Here is a 26,102-nt window from a genome sequence, read left to right as displayed (position 1 = left end):
AAGTCCATGTTCAGTAATTAGAGTATGCAAATCTGATATCATATCCACAGAGGGTAAGATACCAAGGCAACTACAGCACTGGGCACAGATGACAATGCCTACATTGCAAAAATTTACTGTATGGGTTCAAGACACAAGAATTATGAAATTATCCCTAATACAGGTCAGTTCAAGTACCATCAAGCCACTGACTTGATATTAGTAAATATATACTGTATAAATATATACATGTAAACTGAAGACTTTTTGCTACTGTCCTGTAGAAGCATCTGCAAATAGACAAAACCGATTGTTTTATCCTTTGTTACCTGCTTATCTTACCATTAGTCTAGGCAATCTTTAAGAATATAAATCTGAAAATCCTCACTTCACTACTTCAATCTCATGCATTTTACAAACCTTCACTCCCATGGCACTCGGTAAAAAAGTGACAGTATACATATGCTTTACTGTTAGCAGCAGAAACACTTTACCAAATCAGTTCTTCTTTCTGACAGTCTATTTTCTGACTTTCTGGGGTGGTAAATAAGCATTCCTTGTTAAATCTATTTCTCCATTGTCTTTAGCTGTTCCTGTGTGATAATTCTTGTTTGATTTGTCAGCTTAATGGTGGCCTAACCTGTTTAACTAAACCTACCCTAACCTAGCTTAACCATACCTAAAAAATTAACCTAACCTAAGGTCCATTTGGGAAACGAAATCCACCTTTGAGTATGCTGGGGGCGTTTCTTCCATTACACCGGAAACAATCACAGGTACGGCTTGAGGTACTTTATGACAATAACGGGGAAAATTTTTTGGTCTGCAGGGAACGGTAATTTACCACTGTGAAAAATAAAGAAAACAAACTGAAGGAACATGAATTGAACTGGTAAGGTGTTTCTATTGCTTCTAATTGAGCGTACATTAACCAAAGTAACATAATAAAAGCAAACCAGTAAAATCACGCTGAAAACTAATTATAACTGTCACCTCATTTCATGTGAGTGGAAAGTCATGGATCTTGTAAGTCACAGTCTTCGTACAGATTCCCCTTGTAATAGCCCAATACACCGACTGCATGTGCATTTTACCATCAACAATAGATAACTTACTGAGAACAATGATCGGTTGGCCTCCTCCCATCATTTTGAATGAATTTTGTGAACAGTTGCGTCCGCCGATGACAAGAGGCGAGGAAACAACACGCGGGGCCGACTCACTCAGATGTATACAACCTTAGCTAGCAATTTCATACCTTGACCATCTGCCTTGTAATGGGAGATGATAAGCGTAAAGCGGCCTATTTATTGTGGGAATTGTCAAGTATTAAAGAATTCACTCAGTTTTGGATGATTGGTATGAATCACCCGGTCGTTCGAATTTGGAAGGAATCTTCTGGAAGCTTCTGGCAAGAACAAATTTTATAATAATTTTTCTGCAAATTGTGATGAATACAGATTAGACATAATCATTTACATTAAAATTATGAACCTTTATCATCAACAAGTGATCTTTTAGGCAAAGAAATTTTTACTGCTAATCCCAAGTCAAAGCCAATATCAAACGAGTTGAACGAGCATATATGTAAACAAAATATCTTTCAACATGCCTTACTACATTAACTAGATATACCCTTATACAAAGAAGAACTCGTATGTACCACTGAAATAAAATTATGTACTAATTTCATTACAGTTAACTGAGTTCAGCCCTCCCCCCCCCCCCCGAGCGTCAGTCGTAAACAAATAACCTTACGCCGTTAGGTGTTCACCTATCTTAGCTTATTTCAGTCTTTTAGTTCTTAACTTCATCAGCGGCGTATTTATAGACTCTTCATCTCTCCAAGCTTCATATCAGCGAATGTTCTAAAGGTTTAATTATGTCTGTGCAGATAGAAAAGCGACGATATGACTGCGCCGCTCTGCCCAAAGGATGGAAGAGGGAAGAGGTGCTTCGAAAAACTGGCCTTACATCTGGAAAAGTGGACGTTTATTATTACAGGTATATGGTAACTGACAGCATGGTGTTGAATGTATATTGCAAGATACAAGTCAAATGCAGAAATTTAGTAGCAAACGTGGATGTCTACCGGTATTATGCTATTAGGTAGACTGACAGGGGAATGTTGAATGTATATTGAAAGCTCTAATATATCTTGAAATGAATTGATGAAAGTAGATGTCAGTTATTACAGGTATGTGATAAAGTGTTGGATATATATTGTAAGGTTTAACCCTTTGAGATTCAAATGACTTTCGATCGTCATTTAAAATCCAACCTCAGTGATTCAGATGACGCTTTTAATTGTCATTTTAAGAAACTTTGTAAAATGTTCACCATAAATCACATTTATGCATCATAACAAAGAAGTTCGAGCATGATGTCACGGAATGGTTGCTCTATGTGTGGCAGTACTGCACAGCTGGTCTGACTCATGGTTTTGTTTCTTTATAACTTTATTCTTGGTGAATATTTTTCTACAGTAAGGTATAAAATTTTTGGTTTTTGCCTAACTTCAACCCGTCACTTTGACTTTTTATTTTCTTTGTTTTCCTTTAATGAACATACTACGATAAAGTACAACTATTCAGCTTCAAAATAGCACCACAACCAGCATCCTATCATAAAAAGTGTATCTACACTGACCGATCAAAGAAAAACCGCAAAGCGAATATGCGGCCGAGACTAAAATAAAATTGTGCATCTCTTTCCTTTCACTTTACTTCACAATGAAATGCAGTAGGAAGAAATCAGTAGGATAGAAGTTGTGGAAGCAATGAAGAAGGTTAAATTGGGGAAAGCCCCAGGAATTGATGGAGTGTGGTGAAATGCTGAAGCATGGGGGAGAGATAGTAGTAGAACAGATGTGGAAGATGTGCAGATTGGCCTGGGAGGAAGGTAGAGTCCCGGAGGATTGGAAGTCAGGTATAATTATTCCCTTGTACAAAGGAAAAGGGGAAAAAAGAAGTGTGTGGTAATCACAGGGGCATTTGTCTTCTTAGTATAATAGGAAAAGTGTATGGTAGGATACTTAATGACAGAGTTAGAGAAAGGACAGAGGAATTAGTTGAAGAAGAACAGGGAGGCTTTAGGAAGGGAAGAGGTTGTGTAGTCATATATTCATTCTTAGATCTTTAGTGGAAAAGTTTCTAGAGAAGGGAAAGAAGTTGTATGGGGCTTTCATGGATTTGGAGAAAGCATAAGACAAGGTGGATAGACAAGGATTCTGGAAAGTATTAAGAATATATGGAGTAGATGGGAAGTTGTTGAATAGTGTGAAGAGTATCTATGATGGTGCTAAGGCTGCAGTGCATGTGGATGGTGAACTAAGTGAATTTTTCTCTTTGAAGGTTGGGTTGAAACAGGGATGTGTCATGTCTCCATGGTTGTTCAATCTGTACATGGATGGGGTAATAAAAGAGGTACAAGGTAGAGTAGTGGATGTTGGAGTGGCCCTGGTGAGAGAGTATAGTGTTTGGAAAATCCCTGTACTGTTGTTTGCAGATGATACTGTGTTGTTGAGTAAAGATGAAGGGGAGCTGCAAGGCTTGGTGGATGAGTTTGGGAGAGTGTGTAAGAAACAGGATCTAAAGGTGAATGTAGGGAAGAGTAAAGTGATGGTCTTTGATAGAGGTGAAGTCAGTGAATGTACAGTGAGGTTGGATGGTGAGGAATTGGAAAATGTGAGTACATTTAAGTACTTGGGAAGTGTGATGACTGATGAGTAAGGATGGAGGTTTGGAGGGTGAAGTGCTTGAAAGGGTACAGCAGGGAAGAAAGGTTGCTGGTTCTTTGAAAGCAGTGATAAGAAACAGGGAAGTGAGCATGGAAGTGAAAAAGTTACTACATGACAGTATTGTGATATCAACTCTAACATATGGAAGTGAAGCTTGGATGTTGTTGGAAGGACACAAGTCAAGAGTGAGAGCAGTGGAAATGATTTACTGTATTTAAGAGGAGCCTGTGGAGTCACATGGAGAGACAGGCTGACGAATGAGGATATATAGGAGCGTTGTGGTGTGGATGTGGATGTGATAGGAAGCGTTATGAGGAACACACTGAGGTGGTTTGGCCATGTGGAGAGGATGGAGGGTGAGAGACTGACGAAGAAAGTGTATGTGAGCGAGGTGGAGGGGGGAAGAGGGAGGGGGAGGCCAAGGATGAGATGGAGGGATGGGGTGGAGAGGTATATGAGAGATGGGGGTGTGAGTTGGGAGCAGGGCAGTGAAATGGCGGGGGACAGGGCGATGTGGAGGCGATTTGTTTGTGGCCACCCCAAACGGGATTGAGGCGTCTGGCAATAGATAGATAGATAGAAATGCAAAAATTACCATAATCTATATATCATTGTTCATTCATTCATTCATTGCCAGATGCCATGTATCCCAAACGGGGTGGCCAAGGGCTTAGAGTTAATTGTTTTACAGGGAAAAGGTAATTTATTGTATTTTTGCATAATTTAAACCAAATTTACATATCTTTACTCATTATTTTTTGCCTAAGATTTTTCTACAGCAAGGTATACAATTTTTGCTTTTCCCCCAACTTCAGCTCATCATTTTGACATGTTATTTTCTCTGTCCTCCTTTTTTGAACGCGATAAAGTACAGCTATTCAGCTTTAAAATGATACCAAAACCAACATTCTATCATGAAAAGTGTATTTACACACAGCGATCAAAGTAAATTATCAGGCCGCGAAGATGTGGGTCAGCATGAGTGGCTGACTCTGGCACAGACATAATCTGCCCGGCCCAAAAACCTGATAGGGTTAATATAATTGGAGATTATTAGGACAGTAGTTAATGCATATTACATTAGTAAATTTTAGTTTTAATGCTTTTCAGTACAAATAATGATTAGCAAACCATAATTATTAATGTACCACCGTGTAAAATAATCTGCTTTGTCTTTATCCAGTCCGAGTGGGAAGAAGTTCCGCAGCAAACCACAGCTGACACGCTACCTGGGTGATTCTGTTGACCTCTCTTCCTTTGACTATCGCACGGGGAAGGTCAACCCTATGCTGGCACGCAAGAACAAGAAACCCAGGGGCACACTCTTTGATTACAGGTTTCATGGTTTTATTTATCAATTTTTTAGATATCTGTTTTGTAGTCCTATCAATACAGTGATTGCTTTTGTATTTTCTTCATGGTAAAGCCAGATAATTTTATTCGTTTGTGGAGACTGCTTGTAGTGAAAGAGGCACTGGTAGTAACAATCTGCAGTAATCATTTCAATACGAGAGGTCTCCTTAGAGCTGAACAATCTCATCTGGCAGTAGCAAGTATCCAATGAGAAACATATTGTATTGAAAGGGTTAAATGCTCAGTATTATAATAGTCTAGTCTTTGGCCCTACTCCGAGCAAGGGGTAAAATGAGTTTGACCCCCCCCCCCTTTTTTTTTAGTGTAACTTTTTTCTTGTTTTTCTTCCATTTTGAGTCTTGGCTTTTTATACTTAGCTGTGTCACTTTGCTTTTGTATCTTACGTATCCTGCCAGCGGTATAATCTGTCAGCACATTCATCTGTCTCTCTGTCTGTGCCTATTGATTTCTCTATTTTTATCCGTGTGTTTCTAGGCTATGTGTGTGCTGATCTTTGTCAGTCCGCCTGTCTCTTTATCTGTTCATATTTGTCTTACCTACACCCTCAGTCCTAAAGTTCATCTTGGATTTCCTTATTGGGAAAAAAAAAAAAAAAAAAAATCTCCATTGTCGCTTGTCACCACTAAATCCCACCACTCCAAGCCTCCATCCCTTTCTCTGCTATTGTACTCCTCTGCTTCATCTCATTCTCAGTTCATCAGTATTATAGCTCCTTCCTGTCATGCCACTCTAATATCTGTGTTAGTTAATTTTCCACTTTTTCCCCACTTGCACCAATAAAAAATTTTCAGCTATCAGAGTTAGGATAATCTGACTGTATTATCCACAAACTGACTAGTTACTTCTCCTTATATTCATATTCTTCATTTACATTGAATTAGCAGCATAAGCCAATCTCTAGCTCTGGAGATGAATTATAAGTGAGGAGACTGTAGCACGGGCTCAACAGGGTGGTACTCCCAAGGGCAATGGGAATGCTGATGATAGGGAGAGCTGGAGCTTCTGTTTCACTAGCTATCTAACCATCTCCCTTTGCTGACCTTTTCAGTGTGACAGTAACATGGAGAGTAGACCAGCATACTCCCCCAAACATTTCCTCTAAGCCTCGTATGCACTACACCACATGCACTTTACATTTCACACAACGTATCCCACTACGTTAGGGGGGTTGGCGCCAGCAAGGGCATGCGGCTAGAAAACTTTGCCCCCGCTACCTAGTGGCGGCCTTTTGGGGGGGGGGGGGGGTGACGGGTTCCGCCGGCATAGATCATGGGTCTAGGGCACGATGGGGCTTGAACCTGGGAATTGTGGTTCCTAGGCTGCCGCTTCCGCCCAATTGAGAGGGGCCCGAACCTAGGAGTAGCGCCCCAGGGGGCTGCCCTATCAGTGGATGTACAGTATAATGGCAGGGCAGTTGCAGTGCCAAGGCGCTTGGAGGGTGTCTCAGCAGCTGTCCTGGCAGGGTGCCCTGAGGCCACTACCACAGCCACTGGTAGGCTGGTGGGCTAGGGGTCCCAGATTCATTGCCTGGACCTGGGACTGTGCGGTGAGTGGGGCCAGTGGTATGTCTACTCCCTTTATTAATACTGACTATAACTAAAAATATGTTTCAAAGCAAGCCTGAGGACATTAAATTGCCCAGGGGGATGAGGGTGGGTTCATGGAATGTGGGAAATTTGAGGGGAAGAGTGGGAGAAGTCGCTGAGGCATTCAGTAGGAGGTGGGTGGATGTGACATGTTTGTAGGAAGTCCAGTACAGGGGTGGATCAGCTAGAAAGATTGTTGGGAAGGATTGTTATTATTAGTTGTTTTGGCAGGGGGGGGACAGACGGATATGGGGGCGTTGGTGTGATGGTTGCGGAGAAATGGGTGGAATATGTTATGCAAGTAAGTGATAGGATATTGGTAGTGAAATTTCTGGTTGGTGGAATGATAACTGCAATTATATCGGCATATGCTCCACAGGCAGGCTTGGATGAAATAGAGAAAAGACAGATTTTGGGATGACTTAATACATGTAGTAGGTGGTATGCAGGATGATGAGATAGTGGTTTTGGGAGGGGACTTAAATGGTCATGTAGGTGAAGCAGCTCAAGGTTATGAAGGAGTACATGGGGGATGTACGTATGGTATAAGGAATGCGGAAGGGGAAAGGATACTTGAGTTTGGGGAGGCAACGAACATGATTGTGTGCAACACACATTTTAGGAAAAGAGAGAGTAGGTTAATTACGTATGAGTCTGGGGGAAATAGCAGTCAGATAGATTATTTTCTGGTTAGGATGGCTGATAGGATGTTAGTAAGGGATGTTAAAGTTACAGGAAGTGAGGAGTGCGTGCTTAAGGAATGAGTGACGAAAAAGAGGACTTATGTACCCAGGTGAAAAATATGGAAGCTGAAAAACCAAGTAGTAAGAGATGCCTTCTATAGTGAGATGAGAAGATTGGTGGCTGAACAGGGAACTATAGACAGAGGCGTTAATGAACAGTACAGAGCCCTGAAGAACAACCTCTTGAGAGTTCCTGATGTAATATCCGGTTGGACTAGAGGCCCACCAAGACACAAAGTAACCTGGTGGTGGGATGAGGGTGTAGAAGCTGCAGTTAAGGAGAAAAGAAGGATTTTCCGGGAATGGAAAAAGGGTGGTAACAAGGAGGAATATTTGGCTGCCAAGCATAGGGCTAGAAGAGAGGTATACATGGCAAAGTCTGAGTCACAGAGACTTACTTGATAACCTAAATCATGGGGAAAGGAAAAATATGATATTTAAGGTGGCAAATCAGATGAAGAGGGATAATCAGGATATTATAGGTGAGCAGTGTGTGAAGAATGATGAAGGAAGGGTAGTGGTGAACAGTGGGGACATTAAAGATGCATGGAGAGAGCATTATAACTGGTTGTTGAATGAGAAGTTTGACTGGGACAGGGAAGGTTTGGAGCCAGCGGATCCAGTGTTTGTCCCTTAGCCATTGACTGATGCTGCTACTGTGAGTGAGGCAATAGGCAGGATGCAGGTGGGGAAGGCAGCAGGTGTGTCTTGGTTGACTGCCGAAATGTTGAAGGCCTCAGGAGATAAAGGGGTGAGGTTAGTCACTGACCTGATCGTTTCGTTTTTAAAGGCTCCAGCATGCTTGCATGTGTCGGCCTTGGTCACCTAATGCGGCTCTCCACACTGCACAATCCATTGCAGCCTCCCTGTTCAGTCCCTTAACCCTGAGGTCACACTTAATGACCTCGTCCCATGTCTTTCTCGGTCTACCCCTCATAACCCCACCCCCAATATTAACACTTCTCGCCTTCCTCACCCAGTTATCATCCCCCATCCTCTCCACATGTCCAAACCATCTCAATCTACCTCTCCTCATCACAACACCAATACACTCCAGTCCCATCTTACCTCTCAACTCTTCCATCATAAACCCAGCCCCTCCAGGCCTTGGATGCAGGGACGCACTTCACATCCACCTAATCATTGTCATTTCTGTACGTCTGAGCCGGCGAATATCTTCCTCCTTCACTGCCCAGGTCTCACTACCATACAGCATTACTCCTAACACATGCTGCATACAAAGACCCCTTAGCACGTAGGGAGAGTCCTCTCAGTGTCAGGAGAGGCAAGAGCTCCCTGAACTTCTTCCAACTACTGCTCACCCTAGCCACAGAGCTAGCTCCAGCCCCACCTCCAGTACACAACATGGCTCCTAAATAACAAAACTCTTCCAGACACTCAAGAGATTCACCAGCAAGTTCAATCCTTTCATGTCTGACAATCTCCACCTGCTCACCACAACATGCCGCACACATAAGATCAGCATTATCTCGCAGTCTACCTCTGATACCACTAAATCTCTTATGCACCCATTTATCACAAACACCGCACAAGATAGAATTACTTCCCACGCCCTTGTGGCAAACTGCATATGGCCACTCTCCCTCGCCTTTGACAGTACCGCCACCAACCCTAGATATCATCACTTTTGTTTTATCTGCATTTACCCTTAAGCCCTTGTGCCCCATACCATCTCTCCACTTCCTAAACCTTTCCTCCACCTCCCTTTCATTCTCTGCAATCAACACCAAATCATCAGCATACAACAACTCCCACTGGAGTCCGTTTCTAAAGTCACGTGAAAGGGCTTCAAGTACCATAATAAACAACATGGGACTCAAGACTGACCCCTGATGCACACCAACATTCACGGAAAACTCATCACTCAAATCTCCATTCACTCTTACCTGGATGTGAGCACCCACATACATAGCCATAACCACCCTAACCAGCCGCTCCTCCAAGCTGAGCTTTTTCATTGCCCACTTCACCACCTCTCTAGGGACTCTGTCAAAGGCCTTTTCCAAATCAACAAAAACAAAATAAAGATCCCTTCTCCTACCAATATATTTTTCCTGAAGCTGTCGAACAATGAATATAGCATCAGTGGTCCCCCTACCTGGCATAATTCCAAATTGCATCTCATCAATATTCACTCTTTCTCTAATCATACCTTCTAAAACTCTCTCCATTACCTTCATTATCTGATCTAAAAGCTTTATACCTCTATAATTTCCTCTTTCCAGGGCATCACCCTTCCCTTTATACACATTTACAATTACACTCTTCAGCCAATCATCTGGGACAACACACTCATAAAAAATCCTATTTATCAGGTCAGTGACTAACTTCACCCCTATATCGCCTGAGGCCTTCAACATTTCTGCAGTCAACCCAGACACACCTGCTGCCTTCCCCACCTTCATCCTGCCTATTGCCTCACTCACAGTAGCAGCATCAATCAAAGGCAAAGTGCCAGACACTGGATCTGCTGGCTCCAAACCTTCCCTGTCCCAGTCAAACTCCTCATTCAACAACCGGTTATAATGCTCTCTCCATGCATCTTTAATATCCTCACTGTTCACCACTACCCTTCCTTTATCAATCTTCACACACTGCTCACCTATAATATCCCAATTATCCCTCTTCACCTGACCTGCCACCCTAAATATCATATTTTTCCTTTCCCCATGATTTAGGTTATCAAGTAATAGTCTCTGTGACTCAGACTTTGCCCTGTATACCTCTCTTCTAGCCCTCCGCTTGGCAGCCAAATATTCCTCTTTGCTACCACCCTTCTTCCATTCCCGGAAAAGCCTTCTTTTCTCCTTAACTGCAGCTTCTACACCCTCATCCCACAACCAAGTTACTTTATGTCTTGGTGGTCCTCTTGTCCAACCGCATGTTACATCAGTAACTCTCAAGAAATTGTTCTTGAGGGCTCTGTCCTGTTCATTAACGCCTCTGTCTGCAGCTCCCTGTTCAGTCACCACTCTCCTCAATTCGCTATAGAAGGCATCCCTTACTACTTGGTTTTTCAGCTTCCATATTTTCCTCCTAGGTGCATAAGTCCTCTTTTTCATCACTTGTTCTTTAAGCACCATATCACAAATCAATAGTTTGTGCTGCTGCACACACTCCTCACTTCCTATTGGCCCTCCTAACCAGAAAATAATCTATCTGACTGCTATTTCCCCCAGACTCATATGTAATTAACCTACTGTCTCTTTTCCTAAAATATGTGTTGCACACAATCATGTCCGTTGCCTCTCCAAACTCGAGTATCCTTTCCCCTTCTGCATTCCTTATACCATATGCACATCCCCCATGCACTCCTTCATAACCTTGTGCTGCTTCACCTACATGACCATTTAAGTCCCCTCCCAAAATCACTATCTCATCATCCCGCATACCATCCACTACACGTTTTAAATCGTCCCAAAATCTATCTTTCTCTGCTTCATCCAATCCTGCCTGTGGAGCATATGCCGATATAATTGCAGCTATGATAAATATGATTCTATATGAGTGTGCTGACCCAGATGATTGGTTGAAGAGTGTAACTGTAAATGTGTATAAAGGGAAGGGTGATGCCCTGGAAAGAGGAAATTACAGAGGTATAAAGCTCTTACACCAGATAATGAAGGTAATGGAGAGAGTTCTAGAAGGTATGATTAGAGAAAGAATGAATATTAATGAGATGCAGTTTGGGTTTATGCCAGGCAAGGGGACCACTGATGCCATATTCATTGTTCAACAGCTTCAGGAAAAATATATTGGGAAGAGAAGGGATCTGTATTTTGTTTTTGTTGATTGGAAAAGGCCTTTGACAGAGTCCCTAGAGAGGTGGTGAAGTGAGCATTGAGAAAGCTTGGCTTGGAGGAGTGGCTGGTTAGGGTGGTTATGGCCATGTATGTGGGTGCTCGCACCCAGGTAAGAGTGAATGGAGATTTGAATAATGAGTTTTCAGTGAATGCTGGTATGCATCATGGGTCAGTTTTGAGCCTTATGTTTATCATGGTACTTGAAGCCCTCTGACGGGACTTCAGAAACGGACTCCCATGGGAGATGTTATATGCTGATGATTTGGTGTTGATTGCAGAGAACGAAAGGAAGACGGAGGAAAGATTTAGGAAGTGGAGAGATAGTATGGGGCATTAGGGCTTAAGGGTAAATGCAGATAAAATAAAAGTGATGATATAGGGTTGGTGGCGGTACTGTCAAAGATAAGGGAGAGTGGCCATGTGCAGTTTGCCACAAGGGTGTGGGAAGTAATTCCATCTTGTGTAGTGTTTGTGATAAATGGGTGCACAAGAGATGTAGTGGTATCAGAGGTAGACTGCGAGATAATGCTGATTTTATGTGTGCGGCATGTTGGGAGGAGCAGGTGGAGATTGTCGGGCGTGAAAGGATTGAACTTGCTGGTGAGTCTCTTGAGCGTGTGGAAGAGTTTTTTTATTTGGGAGACATGTGTGCTGGAGGTGGGGCTGGACCTAGCTCTGTTGCTAGGGTGAAAAGTGGTTGGAAGAAGTTCAGGGAGCTGTTGCCTCTCCTGAATTGAGAGGACTCTCCCTACATGCTAAGGGGTCTTTGTATGCAGCATGTGTTAGGAGTGTAATGCTGTATGGTAGTGAAACCTGGGCAGAAATGGAGGAGGATATTCGTAGGTTCAGATATACAAAAATGACAATGATTAGGTGGATGTGCAGTGCGTCCCTCCGTGCAAAGCCTGGGGGGCCTGGTTTTACGATGGAAGAGTTGAGAGGTATGTTGGGACTGGAGTGTATTGGTGTTGTGATGAGGAGAGGTAGATTGAGATGGTTTGGGCATGTAGAGAGGATGGGGGATGATAATTGGGTGCAGAAAGTGAGAATTGTTAATATTGGGGGTGGGGTTGTGACGGGTAGACCGAGAAAGATGTAGGATGAGGTCATTAGGTGTGACCTCAGGGTTAAGGGACTGAACAGGGATGCTGCAATAGATCATGCATCATGGAGAGCCGCCATTAGGTGACCAAGGCCAACGCATGCAAACATGTTGGAGCCTTCAGAAACAAAAACGATGACAACATGTGCTTGAAAATAATTTTTATTTAGCCTCCTCAGGGTGTGCATGCACAAGACCATGCCCTTCTCTACCCATCTTGGGGCTCCTCCCATCCTCCATAGAGGAGTACTAGTACTTCCCATCTACAGTAGAGGTACCTTGTGTGGGTCAACCCCTCCCACCCCTTAGAGGATATTAACCTCCCTTGGAGGGCCATCTCCATGCAGGAACCACCTCTTCATAATGAAGGGCTAGCCCTCCAGGGGAGTTACAGTTTACCACCTATGTGATATACTGTATTAACTTTGCGTGCTTAATTAATGGTTGAAATTAATACCGTACTGGTATATCTTACCTTGGTGGTAGGTCATGGCAGCCATCAACCACTCACTTGATGTAGTGCTGCCTACTTCTTCCTTCACCTTTATCATTCGTTTTCTGTTTGCCCTCTTCTCCTCCTATTTCTCCCATCTTTTTTGTCACATTTTATTACTCTTCTTTCCTTTTCAGGTGGCTTTACATTGAGTGACAAGCTTAATGGTTTCATGTAAGCCAGGAAACCATTTAAAATGCTGGTTGGTAACCACATACCCAACCCATTCGTGTTCCCTACTTGCCAGCAAGTGGGTTGGAGGAGGGTTAATGCCCTTCCCTGTAAAACAACAAACTCACAGGCAAATGGCCTCCCCTTACGAGATTATGTCATCTGGCTGTAGATAGATTGATAGATATCTTACCAACCTACCCATCCACCCTGTACAGTGTGTCTCAGCAGCAGTAGGATGACCCTGCTAGTTTCCACGCAGACAGAGACTCACTAACTTTTAGTGTTAAGCTGAGTACAGGTAACTTGATAATGTCAGCTACTGTAAAAAGTAAAATCCTTTCTGTGAATGCACAAATGGACATAGCCCCTACAGGTCTCAATTCAGGGAGCACTTTGGGTTTATTGCTCATATAATGGCACTTGGGGGCAGGCAGCTGGTTGCATTTGCCTTAAGTATCAGGACTGAATAGTGCCTTGGTGTTCCTACTAAGGCAGTAAAGGATTGGATAATGGATGAATTGATTTTAGTGTGTCTGGAGAAATACAGTAGATTTCCATCATGTAGGAGGTAGTTACTGTACATTTCCGTTATGTAAGATGTCACTGTAATGTGTACAAGACCATGACATAGATATTTTTTAATAGTCATCCAGTCAGTTGTGTATATCCAGTCTATGTCCATTTTGTGATTGTTGTTGCATCCTGTTGAGAGTGGCTATGACAAAAAGACCCTTTGAATTTCCTGTCCATATTCAGTTATGGTGCTTCTTCTCATAACACTCCACCTTCCTTCATGCACTCCACTGTATTTTTGTCACGTTAGTTTGGCCCAGATTTTCATACTTCTGTATTCTGTTTCATGTAGCTTAGTGGCAAAAGCTGATAATGCTATGGCTCTGCATCTTTTCCATAGCATTTCTTCCTGACTGCCTTTGTATCTGTTGATAATTTCTGTCACAATGTAGCATTCAGGTTGGAGAGATTGCACTTTTAGGTCAAGCTAAAGTAAAAAGAGTATAGCTTCCTTGTTGTAACTGGACCTGATGTTGCAGCCGAGGTATACGCAATGATGCCTCACTGGTGCCCCCCATACGCCAGACAGCCTCCATCTTCAAGCAGCCGGTGACAGTTATCAAAACACAGCCCACCAGCAAGGTCAAGACAGACATGAAACACGGATCACAAGATAAACCCAAACAGGTAAAGGGACTCATACGTTTTGTTTCTTGGAATGAGGTGGTGTCTGCCAACTGAGGTACCATATTATTAAAGAGCTAGTGCAGAACAGAGCATGGTAAAGGAGTACTATCAGGTAAACCCATCTTACTCATGCTACATGGAAAATGAACATAAAACTGAAAATAATACTGGTAATTATTACGTTTTATATATATATATATATATATATATATATATATATATATATATATATATATATAATCATCATCATCATCATCCGGACCTCCTTTCCCACCCAAGGGCAGAGTGAGGAGTAGCAATGTCCAGACAGCACAAACTTGCCCAATCCAAATAGGCCACACTTCCATTCACTCATCATTCAAGCCCCCGGAATCTTGGCTTTACCAGATACACCAAAAAACATTCACCACATTCTGCAGCTTCACACAAACATATCCGATTAAGTCAGTCCGGACGCTGCCATGCTCACAAGGGGTGCCAAAATTCCTGATCATGCATTTCTCCTCACAACAATCATCCAGCCAGCTCGATCTCTTGTCAGTTCCCTAGCCTCACCGACTTCCAAACCTCTCTTCCTCAAATACTCATCCACTATATCTCTCCACCTTCTCCTTGGCCTACCTCACCTCCTCCCTCCTTCAAATTCACTCAGGTATACCTTTTTCACCACTCTTTTGTTATCCATTCTTTCTACATGACCATACCATCTCAGGACACTCTCATCGATTCTGGTGTCCACCGACTTCCTCACTCCACACCTTTCACGAATCACACTACTGTATTTTGTATCCTAGCCGCCCTCTGTACTCCACATACCGTACATTCCTTAACAGTCCCATCTCCACTGCTCTTACTCTTGACTTTTCATTTTCATGCCACACCATAGTCTCACATCCATATGTTAGAGTTGGCACTAACACTCCCTCATGTAAGCCTCATGCAGCTGCAACACTCAAGCCTCTTTCTTATCAAGGTCTTCACCGCACCAGCTACTTTTCTTCCTTGTGTCGCTCTACTTTCAACTTCTTTTGCACATTTTCCTCTCTTTTCTATCACTGTACCCAAGTATTTGAACTCTCTCACCATCGGGGCTGTTCGGCCAGACTGCCTAGGGAACAACTACATCTACTACTCTCTCACCAATTCCAGCCTCTCTCCATTCACTGTGACACCACACTGGGAGTCACCTTCTCTCTCAATAACCATCACTTTACTCTTCTCTACATTTACTCTCAAGGCACGACGCTCACACACATCAGCAAAACTCTGCACTAGCCTACCAAGTTCCTGTCTGGTACTTGCAAGCAGTACTGCATCATCTGCATACAACAAATTTGAGATATTCCATCCATCACCATTCGTTACCAAAGCCATCCCTCTCTTCATTACTCATGTGTTCATTTCTCTCATCACTCCATCCATATATACACTGAACAACCATGCAACCATGGGGACATCACACAACCTTGTCGCATGCCCACACCGATCGTGAGCCATTCACTTAGATGCCCATTAACCCTTACACATGCTTCGCTACCATCATAAAAACTCTTGACAGCACCTAGCAGCTTACCATCTACACCATACATGCGCAAAACTTTCCACAATCCCTCTCCGTCTACCTTGTTGTATGCTTTTTCCAGATCCATGAATGCCATAAACAACTTATACTCCTTCTCACAAGCCTTCTCTGCTATCTGTCTCATTGCAAATACTTGATCCACACATCCTCTGCCACTCCTAAAGCCACCCTGTTCATCACTCACAAGGACTTCTGATATCTCTCGTACATTCTCTATAATAATTCTTCCATATACCTTCCCTACCACACTCAATAAACTTATGCCACAATAATTCTTGCACTCACTTCGCTCACCTTTATTTTTGTACAGGGGTACAATCACAGCCGTTTTCCACTCAGCAGGCACAGTTTCACTCATCCATGCCTTCTTACATATCTCCAACAAGCACCTCATTTCACTTTCTCCACAACACTTAAGCATCTCTGCATACACCTCATCATCCCCAGCTGCTTTCCCATTTTTCAGCCGTTTCACAGCACTCTTCACCTGTGCGAGTGTCACGTCTCCTGGCACTGCATTCCTTCTCTGCACACCCCCAAAACCAATCATGTTTACAGCTGCTCTGCTCTCTCTATTCCCATTCATCGGGCTTTGAAAATATTCTTTCCATCTGGTCCTTACTTCATCTCCATGGGTTAGTAACCTACCACCTGCATCCTTCACACTATCACATTTCTTTCCGCTTTCATTCCTACATTTCCGCACCTCTTTCCAGAATAACTTCCTATTTTCAGAGTAGCTCGCATTCATTTTTCTTCCCAGATCATCATTTATCTCCTTCTTTTTCCTCTTCACTGCTTCTTGCTGTCCATATACTCAGTTCTTATTTCAACTGAACCCCTATCCTGTAACCACTTTAGCCACTTCTTCCTCTTTTCCTCCACCGCTCTCCTAACCTCCTCATCCCACCATGCCGTACCCTTCTTTTTTGTTGATACTCTTGCCACACCACACACCTCTTTACCATTCCTAACTAAGCAGTCCCAATATGCATTCCACAGGCTGTCCAGATCCAATTCATTTCAGTTCACTGAATCTAATTCATCCTTTACTTTGGTCCTGTAATCATCTGCCACTTCTTTGATCCTCAGCTTCTCAACTTTCAGTCTTTCACCCCGACTCCTCTTCTCTCTCTTGATCCACCTCACTCCTCTCAGCTTGATCTTGCATACCACAATCATATGATCTGCCAGACCTCCACATCATCCTCTCACAGCCCTCGTATCAGCAACCATTCCCATCATCGACCTCTCAACGAGCACGTAATCAATCAGGCTTCTTTCAACACGATCCCCGTTTCCTCTATACCATGTATATTTATTTGCAACTTTGTGTTTGAAATACGAATTACAAATGCACAACCTCCTCTCCTGACACATATCCTTTAGTCGATTCCCATTATCATTTTCTCCTGGTACTCCATAACAACCCATTATGTCATCCTCTGGACCAGTGCCTATTCTTCCGTTCATATCCCCCATCACGATCACTTTATAGCTCCTGGGCATTTCTCCCACTACTTCATCCAGCTCATCTCAAAACCTGTCTTTCTCTCTGTCTCACTCCTGTCCTCACACAGTGCATATGATACAATCACTGCCAATTTCACCTCAAACCTGAACTTGACATACATACATCTCGAGCTGACACATATGTAGTCTCTCATTCCACTCTGCCACACCTCATTCATCAACAAAGCAACTCCTTCCTTGCATCATCCTCTCCCATTCATTCCCAATCTTACACATTTCACACCCTCCCACTCCTCCACTTCGCACCCATTCATCTTCGTTTCGCACAGTCCCATCACAGCATATCTCGCACTCTTGAACACATTCACCACTTCCACCCTCTCGCTCTCCTCATTCACACCTCTCACATTCCACATGGCCACATGAGTCTGCCCATTTGGTTGGGGTCCTGGGCAGGTATTGGGCCCTCCGTTGCTCTCTGAAACGGTTTTTTTTTTTTTTTTTTTTTTTTTTTTTTTTTTTCTTAACGTGAGGAAGAAGGAACCAAAGGCAACGAGCCTGCAAAACTGTTCCTTCCAAGAGAAAAACAAAATACAAGAGAGAGCCGAATTCAAGATCCGATCATTTCGAGATGCCTGGACACACTGCGTTGAAAGACTGGAGATCATAGGAAGCAGGAAATACAGACAGAGGGAGACAGTTCCAGAGTTGACCGTTGCATAAATGAAGGACTGGGAGTAACGGTTAACTCTTGCATTAGAGAGTTGGACAGAAAAGGGATGAGAGTTTGCTGCTAGATGGGTGCTATGCGCCCATCATAGAGGTGGAGGAATGTATGCAGACAGTTCAGAGGAGCAGTGACCATTAAAGTAGTGATAGAAAAGAGATAAAGATGCAACAGTGCGGCGAAGAGACAGAGGCTGAAGTCATCACACTTGTATATGTTCACTAATTTCTATATTTTTCAGATTCAGGTATGATACTGTATTGATTACAGTATTGTACAGTATCATACAGTATACAATACTGTCTCCAAACACATTTGTAATAATATAAGTAGTGATAACAGTGTTCGCCAATACATATAAGGTACTGAGTAGGTAGGTTTTTCGATTATTCCAAAAATCTGGTTAATTGGCATCAACCCGGACCCGTAGATCCTGAATAATCAGACTCCTACTGTATATATATATATATATATATATATATATATATATATATATATATATATATATATATATATGTGTGTATATATATATATATATATATATATATATGTATGTATATTCATATAATACAATATAGCAGTACACGTGTGTGTGTGTGTGTGTGTGAGTGTATATTTTGGGCAGCCGAAACCACATTCAAATCGCATCAGAATTGGCGCAAAAATCGCAAAAAATTCGCAAAAAAAATTGGTCCCATCATGACTGAAAAACTTTTACTATATTTAATGAAAGATCACATTATGACCAAAAAACACTGCTCCCGAAGCCCGACATAGGATCTCCATAGAATTTTTTGCTCAGAGGTAGAACTAAAATAAACTGGGTTCCATTACTGAAGCTGCAAACAACACGATCAATTGGTTAGCTGCAAAAAATCCAAGTGACAACGTTACACTTGAACAGCACATAAACACGAGAGCCTTCCGCAGGAACAAGTGCAAGGGGCCCGAAGGGCCCACAAGCACTTGTATATATATTATTGTGGTAGGTGGGGGCACTCACCATCCACTCACTCAATGTAGTGCTGTTTTGGGTGTCTACCCTTTCCACTCATCCTTCCTTCCTCTTTATGTCATTCTTTCCATCATTTTTTCCTCCTCCTTCTGCCTATAGGTGACTTTACATTCCCTCTTCCATCTTTCTTTCCTCTTCCTTCTGCCTATGGGTGACTGTACACTGAGTGACAAGCCAAATGGTTTCCTGTACACCAGGAAACCATATGCCACATTATGCGTGGTAACCATATAACCAAATTATGGCGCCTGGTGGTTTAGTGAGTAATCACAGCACTCCAGTTGGAATAAGCCGGTGCAGGTATATATCCAAAGGGTGGTTGGGGTTTATTGCTCATCAGGGATGAGTGAGGGTGGTCACTATCATCTTAAATGTCAGGACCAACTTGCCTAGCCCCAGGCTCTTACACTATCATGGGGCAACATAGGATTGGATGATGGATGGATGGATTTATATACTATATATATATATATATATATATATATATATATACAGTATATGCACTTTTGATAAGAAGAGACCCCCTTCATAGTGTATTACTCTTCCACTTTATCTTTCCACCATTTTTTTGTGTGTTACCTTCCATAACCTGGTACATAACCTCCACAGCTGTTTTGGGAGAAGCGCCTACAAGGACTGCAGGCCCTGGATGCTCAGACATCGGTGCTGCGTAATGTTGACCTCCCAGCGGCTCTAAAGGCTGTCGGCCCAAATGTGGAGGACCAGACAGTATTGCAGGTTTGTTCTGACTTTGCTTTATGGTCTGTAGTTCATATTTACTTGATTTTTTGTCATTTTGCTATCTTTTCCCTGTATAAGGTGCTACCCAAAAGTTCTCAAAATTTGACTAAAGAAGGAAAATAACTTAGGTCAAGTCCTAATCACCACCACCCCCTTCAAAGTAGTGTCCTTGGACATTCAGACACTGATCCTAGTGCTTCTCCCACAACTGGAATGCATTCTGGAAAGCCTTGAGCATCAGCTTGTTCAGGACCTTCAGTGATTCCTCCTGGATCTCCTCATTGGTGTCCAATCTTAGTCTTTTCCTTTCAGCTGGATTTTCATTTTTGAAAGAGGAAAAAATAACAGGGGGCCAAATATGTTGAATACGGGGGGTGGGGGACAACTGGCATGTTTTTTAATGCCAAAAACTTATGAACACAAAGGTTGTCTATGCAGGTGCACTGTCATGGTGAAGCACCCAATTGTTTGTGAGCCACCTGTCTGGGCATTTTCGTCTCATGTCCTCCTGGAGCCGTCACAGTAGAACTTTGCACTGACAGTCTGTTCTTGAGGAACAAATTCCTTATGAACAGTGCCCTCCATGTCGAAGAAAGCAATGAGCAATGACTTCACATTGCCACTGGCTTGATGTGCCATCTTTGGTCATGGCAAAGCTTGACTCTTCCACTGCGATGACGGTTGTTTAGTTTCCGGGTCATACCTGTAAACCCAGCTTTCATCACAGGTAATGACACTTGAGGGGAAGTTAGGGTCATTTCTGGTCATTCCCTTGAGCTCTGTGCAGATCTCCTTGCAATGCTGCTTTTGCTCATCATTCAGGAGCCTCGGGACAAATTTAGTGGCGATCCTTCTCATGTCAAGGTTGCCTGACAAAATGCATCGGCAAGTTCCATACGATAGGCTAGCAATGTCATAAACATCACTGATTGTCTTTGTACGATCTTCGAGGATGGTTGCACAAACTTTGGTCACATTGTCAGGAGCTGAACTGGTGGATGGGCAACCAGACCGTGCATCATCATCTGTTGACGTTTGTCCATTTTTAAAATGCTTAAACCAGTCATAGGTTTGTGTAACCCCCAAGCCAGTCACCAAATGCTTGTTTTAATATTTTATGAGTTTTTGCCTCTTCTTCATGAGTTTCACACAAAACTTGATGAACACACGTTACTCTTTCACATCCTCCATTTCTGAGCTCACAGACTTCGCAAACTAACTGAAACACAGTGATAAAAAAACAGACACATGCAGCAAACGTGTCCAGCCTGCAGAACGCCACTTGACACACTAACAAACTAAGAGTGCATGCACTTCCACCTAGCATCCACACACTGTATGACAAGCAGTTTTGGCCTTGTTTTCAAATTTTGGTAACTCTTGGGTAGCACCATGTAGCTCATTGGAAGAATGTCGGTGCTGTGGTTTTACATCCTTTCCCTACTCTAATCTTTTGTTACAGCTGAGAACTAAAAGTGTACAGAGTGTAGTGGTTTGAGGTTCCAGTTGGGGTGAAGATCATGTGCTGTACAGTATAGCATACACATTGGTTCACTTTTATTTATTTATTTATTTTTTTCATATAAGGCCACTGATGGTGTAGGTCTGTCACCTACCCTGCAGTTTTGTGGACCTTGATAACTGACCCTTGGATCCTGCAGCTCACAAGGGGTGGAATGGGACAATTTTTTTGTGGAGGGGGGAGGCAGGGGGATGAGGAATAAAAAATACAGATAGCCCTTTGTATAAATCAGTGACGGAAGAAAAGGCTGAAGGGTATGGTATTTTGGAGAGAAAAACTGGAGAAAGAATGGTATTGGAGATTGAGATGGAGATGTTGTTGATGATCCCCTCTTAGTATTTTTAGGCATGTAACATCCTTACTGCGTGACACATTTTGCAAGCAGCTTGCCACAGTACAGAATGAATGGGTATATGTGGGTTGTACCTGAAACATAATTTCTTCTGTGCTTCATGTCCAGAGAGAACAGAGTACAGTACTTTACTTTATTATCATCATCATCAGCATCATTATCATTATCCTGACCTTTTATCCTACCCAAGAATGGGGTGACGTAGGATCCAGAAACATGGAAAGAGAATGTACAAAAATGGGAAAACTGTAAAAGGTATACCCAGTGAAATGGGTCACACAGTCATTCATCCCCTCTGAATTCTGGCTTCACCTTTCAAACCAAACCATCAGCACATATTTATTCCTTTTTTTCTTTAAAGCTGTACTTCACATATGCCTGCCAGATAACTTAAGTTAAAATTAATGTGTAACTGAAATTAAAGGTTAGGATGGTGGTGAACACTCTCATGTATAGTATACCTATCAGAGAATTATATTCTGTAATCCTGAATATAATTTGTAGTGCACACATTCAGCATACTTCTGTTTTCTGTTTCTCATAATCATAGTGTCTGATACCTTGCATATGCCAGGGAATCCCCAAGAGAGGCTGGCCATAACAGAGCCACCTCCAGACTGCTATGTCTGCATGAACCTTTCTGACTGTTGCACTCACTTCTTTCCTTCTCTTTCACCAGAGTACTGCTCCACTCTCTTATGCCATATATACATACAGTATAGCTGACAAACATTGCCATCAGTCTTAATTTGAAAGACTTACTTTGGTACCCAGTGTGTGTGTGTGTGTGTGTGTGTGTGTGTGTGTGTGTGTGTGTGTGTGTGTGTGTGTGTGTGTGTGTGTGTGTGTGTGTGTGTGTGTGTGTGTGTGTGTGTGTGTGTGTGTGTGTGTGAGAGAGAGAGAGAGAGAGAGAGAGAGAGAGAGAGAGAGAGAGAGAGAGACCTCATGGGGCAATGTAGGATTGGATGATGATGATGAGTTTGAAATTGGTGGTAGATGGGGACGCTCACCATCCACTCACTCTGTGTAGTGCTGCTCTCGGATGACTGCCCTTTCCTCTCTTTCTTACTTCTTTCCTTCCTTCCTCTTCTGTCTTTCTTTTTTTTTTCCTCTTCCTTGTGTCTGTGGGTGACTCTGCAGTGAGTGACATGCCAAATGGTTTTCTGTACACCAGGAAACCATTTACTACACTGGGTGGTAACCATATAACCAAATTGTGGCATCTGGTGGTTTAGTGGGTAATTAAGGCACTCCAGTCAGATTGAGCCTGGACAGGTTTATATCCAAGGGGTGGTTGGGGTTTATTACTCATGTAATGCCACTCATGGATGAGTGTGGCTGGTCACTGTCATTTTAAATGTCAGGACCAACTTGCCTAGCCCCTGGCTCCTATGCTCCTCATGGGGCAACACAGGATTAGATGATGATGATGATGAAATTGGTAATGATGATAATAGCGATGATGATGAGTTAATAATGATGATGACTAATAATATTGATAGTGATTATGTTGATGATGAGGATGAAGCAGATTGTGTAAGTGGTGATGTGAATGGTCTTCTTTGGCAGAGTGTAGCAACTGCACTACATGTATTCCCTGGACCAATCACAGGCCAGACAGAGGCCAGGCAGTACCTGGAGAAGAACCCAGGGGTGTTTCTCAACCCTTCACAGCCCCTCGTTGTGGTCAGTGGACTCAGGGTTTTGCCAGCTTGGACCTAATACAATTGAATTTTGTTTATTGCAATTTTTCATCCCCTCTTTTTTTGTATAATTATTAAGGATAAAGGTGAGTAGGATGAAGTACTTGTTATTTTTGGATCTGATTTTACTAGCAGATTTTATGATCAAAATGTCATTTAATCCATTCAGTTTGACATCTTTCATGTTTACCAGTACTGTAATTTTTTTGTGGGATTTTGCAAGTGCTGACTTAATACAGTCTAAACTACCTGTACTTAATTCTTTTAAGAGGTAGAAGGTGGATGGTAATCATCATCCCTGGGAGGTACTACCATGGGAGTGGTGTTGGGCCAAATCCTGGTCCAGGTACGGGACTCAGTTGCATTTACCTGGAGTCAGGGTTGAGACTACTTATATATTATATCATCTGCATAACTGCAGTCAGTTCCATGGGGTAGGCTGCATTCATAGACATTGGATGGGAGCTGACCTAGAGAAGGAAACCTTCAAATTCAAACCTGAGGCCGTAGGTAATAGTTGGCAGCAGTAAGAGAAAAAGGTCTTATGGCCGTATGCTTAAAGCTAAGGTAGGGCCTTTCCTAAGGGCCCAATATCAAAATGGTATGCTAAAAGTTTAAGTAGGGAAAGACTTCCCTCAATATGTAGGGTTGTTCCAACATTTTTTTAAGGGAAGGAATGCTTGGCTTTTGCAAACCCTATATTTAATTATTCATAACAAAGTAACTCTGTACCTCCAGAATGCATAGAATAATAACAATAGTTTATGTAAAAAATATTTTAACTTGCTAAAAGTGCAATGCAAACATACACGGGAACTGAACCGTTGGTTATTAAAACACGCGGGCTGTGCCTTACCGAGTAGTAGGTCAAACCCGGGCCCGTCTCTGCCCTGGCGGAGACACACACTGTCATTTTTATTTTTTTAAAGAGTACAGTAATTGACAGTAGGCGAGATCCTAAAATTGACATCTGTAAACCACTTTTATACATTACTCATGTGATTTAACTGAATATAGAACGTTCAGTCAATGCTAAAGGTAATAATATACGTTAATATACGTAACGAGAAAGGTACTGTTTTTCGCTCATAGGCCAAACTACTGTTCTTCGCTCGTGGGCCAGACTATGAAGCGTCGTGCCAGCATTGGATCATCATTGCGTTTTAATCTCAGACACTGCAAACTGTTTTTCATTTTCTTATACCATTTTTTGTTATATATCAGCAGCATTCTAATCATAATTCTTGGTAATCGTTAAGGAGACATAGGACCACCTTATTTTGCATTTTTTCCTTGCTTTAGCCCTTCATGGAATTCTTCATGTACTCTCGAAATGTGTTTTCAAGTTAGTGTTTTTCGTTCTTTTAAATATGGTAAAAAGTGCTTTAAAAAGCGGTGTTTGTTCATGGACAGCCACTATCTTGCTGTGCATGAAGACCGATGGACGCCATCTTAGAGCGCCATATACGATCAAAATTACCCTTGCAGGCCTAATTAAACAAACCTAACTTAAACTTTCGTAACAACCCAACTTTATTTCTCCTAACGTTACCTAACCTATTTGAGACTAACCTAACCAATTTTATGCTAACCCAACCAAACTTATGCTAATCTGTGCGCGAAGACTGACAAATGCCATCTTAGAACGCTATTTTTCAGTGAAATTGCCCTTTATCAGTGCTCATTTACCCAAACCTAACAAATTTTCGTAATTCAACCTTGCCTTATTTATCCTAACTTGTTTTAAGCTAACCTAACCAGTTTTAAGGTAACCTAACCAAATTTATCCTAACCTAACCTGACCTATCTCCAGTGCTAACTATCATATTTACAACATAAGTATTGATTGAAAAGTTTACTACTATAATAGTATATAAAGTATACGTACAAATAAGTGCTAATATATAAAAAAATGACGGAAAATTATTATTTTTTGGTGCTGATTAACATCGTCTGGACAAAGAATAGTCACGGCGACTCCCATGGGAGCACTTCCGACGTACCAACTGGTCACGCAGGGCTACCAACCGCCCCCTTTCTCTTAATGTTCTCTTAGCATACCTTTTAAAAATTGAGGGCTTGCTTGTGCTTTCCTTAGTGTGTAAAGTAGGGACCAATGTAGGGCCTCTCCATGTGTGTTTAAGCATACGGCTGATTATGCTACATGATGGTGGCACACTTGTGGTGATACAGTGGTTTGCTGTACAGTTGCTTACTTTACAAACAATTTTATGCTACATGATGGTAGCACACTTGTGGCGATATAGTGGTTTGCTATACAGTTGCTTACTTTGCAAACAATTTTATAACAAAATCAAGTCATAAAAACAGGAGTCACTCGTTATCTCATGTACGTACCCTACTCTAAAACCTTATTTATTCATTCATTATATTTTCCTCCAACAGTCAGTTCAGATTCAAAACGAGGACATCGCGTTGCAAGAGGAGCGGGTGGACCAGGCCAGACACCAACTACAGAAAGCACTTAGGGAACTCGAGCCGTGAAAGGCAGCAGCATCCAGACTAGACTGGGAGGAAAGGACAGAAATCGCAGTGGATGGGAGGAAGTAGTTGTTCAGGATAGGAGGGGAGGAGTTGAAAAAGGAAAGAGAAAGGGTAGGAGAGAAGGAGGAATTGTGGGGGAAGAGAGGAGAAGTAGGAAAAAAAAAAAAAAAAAGGTAAGAAGGGAAGGAAGAAAAGTGTAGGGTAGGAGAGAAGGAAACAGTGGGGGAAGGAGGAAGGAAAGGGGTACTAAGGGGAGGGAAGAAGGGAA

The 26,102-nt window shown here is 42.3% G+C and overlaps 2 protein-coding genes across 2 annotated transcripts in view; one reads left to right on the top strand and one right to left on the bottom strand.

Annotated features, from left to right (window-relative positions):
• The window catches only part of CCT3 (chaperonin containing TCP1 subunit 3), a 35,447-nt gene extending 34,115 nt beyond the window's left edge, over positions 1–1,332 (bottom strand). The window contains exon 1 of the mRNA XM_080279219.1: positions 1,095–1,332. Coding sequence (XP_080135345.1) covers positions 1,095–1,128 — 34 coding nt within the window. The 5' untranslated portion in view covers positions 1,129–1,332. The remainder of the gene's footprint in view (positions 1–1,094) is intronic.
• Positions 1,333–1,743: 411 nt separating this feature from the next.
• On the top strand, positions 1,744–25,889 carry MBD-like (methyl-CpG-binding domain protein 2). Its single transcript, XM_080279216.1, has 6 exons — positions 1,744–1,983; positions 4,902–5,054; positions 14,067–14,214; positions 19,621–19,749; positions 23,196–23,312; positions 25,736–25,889. Exons 1-6 carry the CDS (start codon positions 1,862–1,864, stop codon positions 25,832–25,834), a joined length of 768 nt encoding a protein of 255 aa, XP_080135342.1. The 5' UTR covers positions 1,744–1,861; the 3' UTR covers positions 25,835–25,889.
• The last annotated feature ends 213 nt before the right edge of the window (positions 25,890–26,102 follow it).

Source organism: Coenobita brevimanus, chromosome 77, assembly GCF_032717465.1.
Source record: "Coenobita brevimanus isolate Jiangsu-jjx chromosome 77, ASM3271746v2, whole genome shotgun sequence".
Lineage (NCBI taxonomy): Eukaryota > Metazoa > Arthropoda > Malacostraca > Decapoda > Coenobitidae > Coenobita > Coenobita brevimanus.
The sequence above is the reverse complement of the archived record's forward strand: the minus strand, read 5'-3'. Positions and strand labels throughout refer to the sequence as shown.

Excerpts from the sequence above, each read along its gene's own strand:
- MBD-like (XM_080279216.1), top strand. The coding sequence starts at position 1,862 with ATGTCTGTGCAGATAGAAAAGCGACGATATGACTGCGCCGCTCTGCCC. Across the intron at positions 5,055-14,066 it reads GGCACACTCTTTGATTACAG|CCGAGGTATACGCAATGATG; the intron begins GTTTCATGGTTT and ends CTGATGTTGCAG. Across the intron at positions 14,215-19,620 it reads CACAAGATAAACCCAAACAG|CTGTTTTGGGAGAAGCGCCT; the intron begins GTAAAGGGACTC and ends TAACCTCCACAG.